The sequence below is a fragment of the Chrysemys picta genome, chromosome 13 (genome assembly GCF_011386835.1).
Source record: "Chrysemys picta bellii isolate R12L10 chromosome 13, ASM1138683v2, whole genome shotgun sequence".
Taxonomy (NCBI): domain Eukaryota; kingdom Metazoa; phylum Chordata; order Testudines; family Emydidae; genus Chrysemys; species Chrysemys picta.
The window spans coordinates 6,895,599-6,907,128 of NC_088803.1; the positions used below are offsets into that span (position 1 = coordinate 6,895,599).

The 11,530-nt window shown below is 47.0% G+C and overlaps 1 protein-coding gene and 1 pseudogene across 1 annotated transcript; both read right to left on the minus strand.

Annotated features, from left to right (window-relative positions):
* Positions 1-1,492: 1,492 nt before the first annotated feature.
* LOC135975464 (olfactory receptor 11A1-like) lies at positions 1,493-9,319 on the minus strand (annotated as a pseudogene).
* Positions 9,320-10,250: 931 nt separating this feature from the next.
* On the minus strand, positions 10,251-11,222 carry LOC135975465 (olfactory receptor 11A1-like). Its single transcript, XM_065566518.1, has one exon. The coding sequence runs from the start codon at positions 11,220-11,222 to the stop codon at positions 10,251-10,253; it is 972 nt and encodes a 323-aa protein (XP_065422590.1).
* Between the last annotated feature and the right edge of the window lie 308 nt (positions 11,223-11,530).

Here is an 11,530-nt window from a genome sequence, read left to right on the forward strand (position 1 = left end):
AGTTCTGCGCTGGCGTCCTGTGGCCAAGGCCAGAGAGTTTCCTCTGGCTTTTCTCTTCCTTTGAAAAGCAGCCTGGGGATGAAATACACGCTAGGAAACAAACGTTAATGGTACAATCACCTAACACTGGAATTCCAGGCAGATGTTGCAAACCTATGTTTTAATAATGTAGGTATCATATATTTTTGTGTATGTGTGCGTATGCGTATGTGTGTGTGTGGGGGGGGGGGTATGTGTGCATATGCATGCATGTGTGTGTATGTGTGTGTGTGCATATGAGTGTGTTTCTGTATGTGTGCATGTGTGTGTGTGAGTGTGTGCATCCATGTATGTGTGTTTGCGTATGCGTGCATGTGTATGGGTGCACGTGTGTATGTGTGTGCGTGCATGTATGTATGTGTGCATTTGTAAGTGTGTGCATGTGTGTGCCCATGAATATATGTGTGTGTGTATGTGCGTGTGCATATGTGTGTGTTTGTGTGCATATGTGTGTGTGGGCATATGTGTGCATGTGTGTATATGTGCTTGCATTTGTGTATGTGTGCATGCGGGTGTGCGTATGCATGTGTGTGTGCGTCCATTTGTGTCTGTGTGCGTGCGTGTGTCTGGGTAAGTGTGAGTGTGTGTATGCATGTATGCACATATGCATGCATGTATGTGTATATGTGTTCATGTATGCATACGTGTGTGTGCATGTGTGTGTGTGCGTGTATGTATCTAGAAGTCTCCCATCCTACAATGAACGGACGCTGAGCGTTCCTGCTGAGTCCATTTCACCTGCACCCTCTCACTGAGCACAATCGCGGGTCATTGTCTGAACTTTGAGCAGCCACAAGTTCAAGTCTCCCACTAGCCCAGTGAAACCCACCTGTGGAATCTGATACCGGCCCTAACAAGACTGGGGTCCCAGGTTTTAAGAGGTCTCTCCATCTCCATTGTCTCCCAGGGCTGTCAGAGCAGTGGTTCTCAACCAGGGCCATGTGTAGCTTGGGGGTACATAGAGGTGTTCCAGGGGGTACATCAGCTCATCTAGAGATTTGCCTAGATTTACAACAGGTTACATAAAAAGCACTAGCAAAGTCTGTACAAACTAAAATTTCATACAGACAGTGACTTGTGTATACTGCTCTACAGACTATACACTGAAACGTAAGAACGATATTTGTATTCTAATTTATTTATTTCATAATTATATGGTAAAAATGAGAAACTCGGCAGTTTTTCAGTAGCAGTGCGCTGTGATAGTTTTGTGTTTTTATGTCTGATTTTGTAAGCAAATAGTTTTTAAGTGAGGTGAAACTTGGGGATACGCAAGACAAATCAGACTCCTGAAGGGGGTAAAGTCGTCTGGAAAGGTGCGAGACACTGTGTAAGAGCAGGACATGAAGCCCAATGAAGCTCAGGGAAAAACGACCTGGGACTACAGCAGGCTTTGCTTCAGGCCCTACCCCAACACATGTTATATCTAGTTTAACCCAAGGAAATTGACAGGTTAGCGTGGTCCAAACATGAACTTTCTACAAGCTTTCCTCAGGGCCTCCTGGACCTCTTTGTTTCTCAGGCTGTAGATGAGGGGATTGACCAGGGAGTCAGGACTGTGTAGGCAACAGACAGAACTTTCTTGAAGTCGCTCAGGATGTCGGTGGTTGGGAACATATACACAGTCAGCAGAGTTGAATAATAAATGCTCACCACAATGAGGTGGGAGGAGCAGGTATAAAAGGCCTTTCGCCTCCCGGTGATGGACAGGATTCTCAGGATGGTGGAGCTGATGCAGATGTAGGATATCAAGGTAAGCAGGAATGGGACCAGTGAGAAAAGCAAGCTGAGTGTGAAAGTCACCATTTCCATCAGGTGAGGGTCATTGCAGGAGAGTTTTACAAGGGGGATGAGATCACAAAAAAAATGGTCAATACAATTGGGGCCACAGAATATTAACTGAGATATCGACAACATATTTATGCTATTACCTAGGAATCCACCTATCCAACAGCCACCTGCGAGCTTCAGGTAAGACCTGTGACTCATACGGGTTGGATAGCGCATAGGATTGCATATGGCTAAATATCGATCATAAGACATCACTGATAAGAGAAGGCATTCTGTAGCAATCAGAGAACCAACAAAATAAAATTGTGTGACACACCCATTTAATGAAATAATCCTGTCCCCAGTCAGGGGACCAGCCATCATCCTGGGCAGGATGGTGGAGCTGTAGCAGGTCTCCAAGCAGGCCAAGTTCCCCAGGAAGAAGTACATGGGGCTGTGAAGGTGCTGATCAGTCACAACTAGCACAACGATAAGGACGTTCCCTGCCACGGTCGCGATGTAGATCACTAGGGACAGGAGGAAGAGAAGTACCTGCAGTTCTGGGAGATCCCCGAATCCCAGGAGGATGAATTCTGTGATGGACGTTTGGTTTCCCTACGGGAAAGAAATGAAGACTGCCACATAAATGAAGAAAATTCACTCAATAAAACATAACCTTTTTTTCATTGTCCCCCTGCTAGCTACTGGAAATATGGGTGAGTGGAGAATGGAGGCCAGGGGAGGGGAAATGCCATCTCGCGATCCCAGGGGCAGATTTCATATCTGAGCAGACTGCAGGTTCAACAAAACATTAATCTCTCTGGAAACTCATGTAGTAACTTGAGAGATGGCACCAAGCACTCAAATATTAAGGTGATGGGGCTTAGGTACAACAGTACAAAAACGTGTTGCTTCAAATAGTCACATGTTTCACTACCTGGTGTGTCAGAGCAGGGCAATGGCCTTTATCGATTGGAGATCCAGGGGAGAACCGGGCCAGGATTGGATATTGTAGAGGGAGCCGCAACAGAGAAACAAACTAAACAACAAAGGCTGGGAATTGCAGTGTGTGGGCAGCCAACTCCAAGTGAATTGCAGTGGAAATGGGCCACCTAACTCTAGCAGAGCCATTGGAAAGTTTTTATCGTCAGACCAATGCCTCTCCTTCCCTAGGACAATACTTCATTGTCCTGCCGTCGGACACTCGACATATGGAGATGAGATCTTCATTAAAAACCAAAACCAAAACAACTCCTGCTAGAAACCACCACATTAGCTAGAAATTGATCCTCCCTTGCAAGAAAAAATGCTGGATAAAATTCATAATGTGTAAGAAATGTGCAATTTTCACATTATGAGAGTGGTGTAGGACCCAAATTTCCATTTCATCGGCAATTGCATGATTTCAGATGTTGGATTTCATTCCAATTTTACTTTTTACAATGTTTTTACCTATTTTTTATTTTTTCTATGATATTTTTATAGTATATTACATTGTGTATTATAGATCTTTACATTTATTTCTATTCATTTTTATATTAATTTATTTCATAAAGCTCTATACAATAACTTTTTTCCTAATCAAAATTGCATAGAAATTGATCTGTTCCCTGGAATATTTTGATTCCTATCAACAAAACTTTTTTTCATCAAAAATGCCAATCAGAAATATTGATCAGCTCTGTTTTCTTCTTTATCTTTGGTTAAAAGAAATATTAATCCCCCCTCTCTCTCTAGTCTGCCATTACTGTGTCTCTCCCCATTACTGATCCTTAAAGAGAGAGGGTGGGTGAGGTTGTAACTTTTCCTGGACCAATTTACTAATCTTTATTAATTGCTCAATAAGGCCCGGACCCTGCACAGAGTTATGCACAAGTTTAATTTTACACCCCGGGAATAATTCTGTTCTGTCCGAGACTGCTCCGCTGACATCTAAGTTAAAATTTCCACTGACTTCTAGGATGGGCCCCTTTGATTTCAAAGGGATTTGGACAGGGAACGCCTTGAGCTTTCTTTAAATGTACAGCTTGGCTGGATTTGATTTCCATCAGCAGACGTTGGGAAAGGTCGATATCAGCTGATACAACCAAACCAACAACAGAAACTATCAGTAAGAGTGGAGGTTAGTGCAGCCTGTCCCTGCATCTTGCACCCACAGCGACGGTGTCACCGGCCCTGCGGCCGGGCAGGGAGCCCTCTGCACCCAGCGGTCCCGGGAGTCAATGAGCGGGGCTGGGACAGCAGAGTTGCTGAGGGCTTCCTGCATGGCCACATGGCTGGCGACACCCATCCCTGCAGCCGTAAGGTGCGGGGAAGGCTGCGGCCCTGGCGGGCCTGGGCTGTGAGGAGGATGGTGAGTCTCTGGCTGTGCGGAGGCCACCCCGCTACTGAATGGTTTCTTCCCATCGACGGCGCTGTTCAACAATGAGGTGACCACTCCCGTGGCCGGGGGCTCACCGCCTCCTCCTCCTGCTCCCAGCCCTGTCCATGGATCTCTGCTCCACTGGCCAGAGCAGCCGCCTTCCCTGCCCCATGTGCCCTGGTGTCTTGGGTCCCTCAGCTGGTCGGGAGCCGCCCCCCCTCCCCCCCACTGGCAGCGCTGCCCTCGCACCTTAACCCTCCTGAGCGTCCTGTGACTGTAAAACTTAATAGTTAAATGTTGTGGCAAAAATCTGAAAGATAAAATAATCCCAATATTAACCCTCTAAGGGGAGAAAGAAACCGATGTTGCCAAGTCTACTTACAGCCAGTGTCTGCCCCCGAGCACCGAGCGCAGCAGCCAACAGCAGCTCTGCTTTCCCCAGGGCCGTTCACTCAGCGCCCCGTGACGGCGGAGCTGCCAGGGAGGGCACAGCGCTGTAGGGGTGAGGAGGGGAGGTGAGAGAGGAACGGAGGCTGCTCCCGTGTTTGAAGCGCTGGCCTTGGATTCGGCAGATGTTGGTTCAGTTCCCTGCTTCTTCACCAACCCCTTGTGTGACTTTCAGGGCAGATTTCCAAAGGCTGGTAGGTACTGTGACAAACCCAGACCAGTGGGCAGGCAGGCTAATTTGGACACCTGGAGCCAATTAAGAAGAAGCTGCTAGAATCAATTAAGGCAGGCTAATCAGGGCACCTGGGTTTTAAAAGGAGCTCACTTCAGTTTGTGGCGAGAGTGTGAGGAGCTGGGAGCAAGAGGTGCAAGGAGCTGAGAGTGAGAGGGTGTGCTGCTGGAGGACTGAGGAGCACAAGTGTTATCAGACACCAGGAGGAAGGTCCTGTGGTGAGAATAAGGAAGGTGTTTGGAGGAGGCCATGGGGAAGTAGCCCAGGGACTTGTAGCTGTCATGCAGCTGTTACAGGAGGCACTATAGACAGCTGCAGTCCACAGGGCCCTGGGCTGGAACCCGGAGTAGAGGGCGGGCCCGGGTTCTCCCCAAACCTCCCAATTGACCTGGACTGTGGGTTCTTCCAGAGGGGAAGGTCTCTGGGCTGTTCCCTAACCCACATGGTGAATCTCTGAGGCAACAAAATCCGCCAATAAGCTCAGGACCCACCAAGATAGAAGAGGAACTTTGTCACAGTACCTAACAATGTATCCTGGTGCCTGAGTAGCAGCTGTATCTAATGCCCATCGATTTCCAATCCTACTGGGGGGTCTGGGTCTTGAGGTGCCAAAAAAACACCCGAAATCTGCCCATCTGTGCACCACCTCCCATCTATAAATCAGGGGTAATGGCATCACATATGGGTAGTAGGGGATAGATACATTCAAGGCAGTGAGGTGCCCAGATACCAGGGTGATGGACACCAGGAAAGGAGCTAGGATAGAGATGACTTGACAGGACTTTCCTATTCCTAAAATCAGTCACTTTGCTTTCGGTTCGAAGTTTGAGAGAGATCAGTGCCCAGTTTCCCTTCGATTCCCATGGGATTAGTTACTGACCTACACTGTCTCAAACTCCTCAAGATTCAAGGATCAGAGCGGAAAAGATTGATTTACCTCTAAGGTGGGTCTGTCAGCAGCTGGGGTCTCTGTTGTCACCTGCTCACACAGCATTTCAGGTACCAGAATCCAGGTTATTCAGTTCATTTTCTGCCTCCGCTGCATTTACTTACTTCCATGTGCCCAGAAACTGGAACAACAACCTAGAAAAGCTACTGAGACTCCTTTGCCATGTCTGGTAACATGACCCTGGGCCTCATTCCCTCTGTCAAATGGGGAACGTCTTTTCTGATTCTTTATATATCCTTCTGCGGGGAGAGGCCGTCTCCCGAGGCACGTCTGCTGTGGGGAATGCAACAGGCAAGGGGAAGTTGGTATTTACGGACATTTTCTAAAACTAAACCAGAGTCAAACTTCTAATCTCAAAGGGAGAGTCCTGGCGAGGGAAGAAACTTCTAATCTTGAAACAAATGTCTCTCGTTATTGCGTGAACGCTAGGGTGACTGTCAAGAAGTAATGCACCAATTCTAGATTTTACAGCTGCCAAAGTGATTTAGACACTGAGTTCCCATCCAATCCCCTTAGAAAGATTTGAAAATGGCACCAGAGTTAGCTGATCTTACATGTTCTCCATCCAACCCCCTGTTGCCCTCCATAGCAAGCACACATGTACCCAGTCCCCATCCAATGAGCTCACTCAAGTAGTTCAGGTAACATTTTAAAAAGACTGTAAGTGATTTAGAAGCCTAAGTCCCATTTTCAAACGTTTCTCAGTTACTCAGGCTTAGCAACCTAAATCTCACTGAAAGGCAACGGGACTTAGCCTCCTATGTCACTATTGAAGTTTGCTTCATTGTTTTTGAAAATGTTACCCTTAGCTCAAGGCTGCTGGTCAGTGGTATCCGAAACGAGAAAGTGCAGCCTGCTGTGAGAAAATGCCGGTGCAACAGGTGCTTTACACATTGAGGTTGGGATCTTCAAAGGGGGGTTATGTACACAAGAAAGACCCAAGTCCTGTGAAATTGCTATGAGAATTTGTCACCTAACTCCCATCGGGTTCTTGGAAAGGCCCATACCATGGAAGCATGGAACTCAGAGACCTGAGATTATAAAGTACAAATCATTTCTTCCCACGTCCCAGAAAAGTTTCAGAGTCTCACGCCAGATCATGGGCCAGTTTGGGTACAGTCCATATAGTCATTTCAGTTGTGTGTATTGCAATATATTCTACAACTTGACTCCAACACTGCCCTTTTTCAGCATGAAGATTTTGACCGACTGTCACCTTTTTCCCTGAAGGGAAGGTTTCTTCCAGCATTTACAGAAGGATACAAATATCCACTTATATCTGAATGAAAAAAACAACTAGGAGACAGTTATAATTCCCAGTTCTCTACTACCATAATTTGCCCCCTAACCGTGCAGTAAGGTCTCGTTCCAATTTATCCCCAGAGTGAAAAATGTTGTGTCAAAGCTTTGTTGTTCGTAATGTCCAAATGTTGACTATTTGTGGCTCGCATCATTGCATTTTGAAAAAAGGGGTTTGTTTGTTTGTTTCTTTAATTGACCTCTGGCAAATACATTGCTGACTGCCCTGGGTGGTGCATATCATACGCTGAGGGAGGTGAAAACTCCCCAAACAGCCCAGCATGGCCCGGCCCACGCTCCACCTTGAGGCCCCTGCCCGGCTGCTGCTTTCCCCTTGGCCCCAGCCCTGGCAGGTTGCTTGTCTTCTGGGAAGCGTGCTGGGGCTGGAGCTGGAGCTGGGGCTGGGGCTGGTGCCTGCAGCAGGGACTTGAGGCAGTTGGGGCTGCCCAGCGCTGGGAGCCCCTGGCACTGGGGCCATGCCATCCACTGCTCGGGGGGTGTGGGAGCTGTGGAGGGGTGGCCTGGTGCTCTTGTGGCGGGGTGCGGAGATAGGGGCTCGGGACTCCAGCGGGGTAGGGGAGATGGATGGGGGCGGGGCCTCAGGCAGAAGGGGAGGGGCTGGGGGCGTGGTTCTCCCAAGAAGCGGCTCACACCCCGTCAATGCCAACAGGGATGAAATCCCATTGCTTAACTCTTCAAGGGAAAGACGTCTCACCTGCACATTGGCTAGAAGACAAGGAGAGAGCTGAATCTTCTCACACTGCGGGTTAGGTTTTTAATTCCAAGTTGATTGACTCTTCATCACTTTAAGGATTATTAAACCTGAGATTTCAGTTAAAAAGAATTATTTTATTTGGTCATTTCTGTGATCAGCTGCCATGGAGAGATCATTAACGAGGCTACATAAAACATTGGCCACATTAACTTCTGCTTCCCCCAATGCCCAGTGCACATTATAGCCGCCCCTTTCCCAGCCTTCCTCCTCTGCTATCCCTAGTGCCCCCATGCTACAATAGAGCTGCCCCTTTCCCATTCCTCACCCTCTGCTGCCCCAGTGACCCTTAGCCCCAGGTACATTCTTGCATGTGCAGCTGGCACTGTACAAAACCAGGATGTACAGCAGTACACTGCTGGAAACAAACCAACCAACCCCCAACGCCATTCTGGGATGTATTAGCAGGTGTGTTGTAAGCAAAGTATGAGACACACTTCTTTCCCTCTCTACCACGCTTATTAAGGCTGATCAGGAGTATTGTGTCCAGCTCAGGTAAGATGGGGACAAATAGAAAAAAGTCAACAGAGCCGACAGCAAGAGAAGAGAAGGGGGGCCGAGGACAGCCACATCTAGAATATGGAAATACCTTCCGAACCACACAGGGACTGTGGAAGTAGCTTCAGTGAGATTTGAACTGGATGAATAGAGAATTTGCCCCTATGAATGGAGAAGATTTTCAAAGGCACATGTGACAGCCAGTCTCCCAAACACTTAAAAGTATTTAGGTGCCTAATTCCCATAGAAATCAATGAGAGTTAGTGACTGCTTTGACCACTGGGATACAGAGTCATTTTCGCTCACTATGAGGCCCGAGGAATATTTAACTGTTGTACACAGTGGAACAGCTTCAGCAAGAGCGATTGGAAAAGCACCGTATCAGGATATCCTTTAGTTAGGCTTGGCAGAATCCCATTTTTTTTCTAATTTCAATGCATGACACCAGTGTGCACCTTGAAGCATTCTGTTTACATTTTTATCAATTTATGTTTTCACAGTTGTGCAAAATTATGAGTTTTAAGGTTTTTTTTAATTATTTTTATTGATTTGAACAATCACAGTGTTAGAGGGTTTTCCGTTCACCTCCTACCCTGGTTCTCGTCACGCAGACAGAAAGCAGAAGACCAGAAGTCTAAAGTGCAGGCAATGTGATGTTTATTGGGGTTAGTTTCAAGCAAACATATCCACAGCTCTACATGCCGGCCGAGTCTGTTTTCCAGTGTTCCGTTCCCAGCTCTGATGCCGCAGAGCGTTTACCCCATGTCTCCCTTCCTAGCTCTGACACCGCAGAACCTTGCCTGTGTCCCTGTTCCCCATTCCCCACTTCTTAGCAGGCCCAAATATACCTGCTGTGCACACCCCTGGTCCTACCCCTTACAACTTACGGTCATATTCCATTTTGGAGGGTCGTGAGTCTGGGGTCTTCATGCGACCTCTTTTGTACTCCATCGGAGAGGTAAGGAGTGACGTTTTGTTCTGGCCATGGCCAGACTTTTCTTTGGCTTTTAGTGTGTCTTATGCCTGCCCCCCGCCCCATTCCTCCTTGCCCTTCTTGATTGGTTGCTTGACCCTGGCTTGAGAGAAGATCCAGGCAACTTTCCAGTGTATGCTCACATATTACACTCCCACCATACCCTGTAAGACCTTAACACTATCTGCTTGTGGGCAGATGTAACACACAGCGTCTTTGTTCTTTGTTCACACATATTAGTAAGGCTATAAGAGTATCAAAAAGTCAAACCCCAAATTCTATGCCAGGCTCACAAACAAGCCTATATACTAATACACAATTGTGGGAAATTGTGAGGATGGGTGACACAACAGGGCTGGACAGACAATAATTAGTTAATGACAGGAAATGTTGATTTTAAAAAGTCAAAGCTTTATAGCTGTTAAAACACACAGTGACAACATCCATGCCCTGTCACCCAATCCCAGATTCTGGCAAACAGAGGCTAGGGACACCATTCCTGCCCATCCTGGCTAATAGCCATTGATGGACCTATACTCCATGAACGTATCTAGTTCCTTTTTGAACCCTGTTATAGTTTTCAACTTCACAACATTCTCTGGCAAGGAGTTCCACAGGTTAACTGTGTGTTGTGTGAAGGAGTACTTCCTTTTATTTGTTTTAAACCTGCTCCCTATTAACTCAGTCTTTTAGCTCCCCTTACCCCAGGCTGATCCAGGGCCCATCCACACTATAACTCACGAGTCAGCGAATACCTGGCTCTGCAATCATTACTTATGAACTGATTCTTCTGCATGGGTCCTACTGTAAGTATTAGAACAGGTCTGGTAATTCAGGGCTCCCACGTGAGCTGTGGTTTGCTACATCACTCCATCTAATGAGTTCCTGTTATACACATTTAATTGCAATCTACAATAAATGCCGAGAAAAAAGTTTGCGATTGGTTATAAAAGTCATAGTCTTACTTAGAGCTTTTCTCAGAGCCTCCTTGACCTCTTTGTTTCTCAGACTGTAGATGAGGGGGTTCACTATGGGAGTCAGGACCGAATAGAAGATGGAGAACACTTTGTTCAGTGCCGCAGTGCCTGGGAGCATGTAGACAATGAACACGGTCCCATAGAAAATAGTGATGATGATGAGGTGAGAGGAGCAGGTGGAGAAAGCCTTTTCCCTCCCCGTGCTGGAAGGGATTCTCAGGACAGCGTGGATGATACACACGTAAGATGTCAGGGTTAAGAGAAATGGAGGAAGAATGAATATAAAGGAGAGAAGGAAATTCACAAGAACTATCAAGTTGGTGTCACTGCAGGACAGTTTTATCAATGGGGTGTAATCACAAAGGAAATGGTCAATTTCATTGGGGCCACAGAAAATCAATTGTGATAACCAACATGCCGCAATGGTGCTGACCACAGACCCACTTAGCCAAGACCCAGCTGCTAGCTGGAAGGAAAATCTTCTCGTCATGTGGGCTGCATAATGCAGAGGTTTGCATATGGCTAAATACCGATCGTAAGACATCATCGATAAGAGACAACATTCTGTAGCTAAAAGAGAACCAAAGATATCAAATTGTACGAGGCAGCCACTCACAGAAATGGTTCTGTCCCCAGGCAGGAGACTGGCCAGCAACCTGGGCAGGATGGTGGAGCTGTAGCAGGTCTCCAGGCAGGACAAGTTCCCCAGGAAGAAATACATGGGGGTGTGAAGGTGCTGATCAGCCAAAACTAGTGCAATGAAGAGGATGTTCCCGGCCACAGTCATAATGTAGATCACTAGAAACAGCGGGAAGAGAAGAATTTGAAGTTCATGGAGATTCCCAAAGCCCAGGAGGATGAATCCAGTAATGGACGTTTTATTTCCCTCTGTTGTGTCTGCCATGGGGTCTATCAAGAAAAGTAATAATTAAAAAGCAGTAACAGTAGCCTGTGGGCTGTGGGACATGACATGAAACAGATACATTTGTGGAGGGGTGGGGGTGTTACTTTATTTTATTTGATGTTTAAACTGGTTATAGAGGTAGGGAGAGGCTCTTTGGGATTTCTACACTTCGGGGGGAGGGACAGTTCAGTGATTTGAGCAGTGGCCTTCTAAACCCGGGGTTGTGAGTTCAATCCTTGAGGGGGCCATTTAGGGATCTGGGGCAAAAATCTGTCTGGGGATTGGTCCTGCTTTGAGCAGGGGGTTGG

Excerpts from the sequence above, each read along its gene's own strand:
- LOC135975465 (XM_065566518.1), bottom strand. The coding sequence starts at position 11,222 with ATGGCAGACACAACAGAGGGAAATAAAACGTCCATTACTGGATTCATC.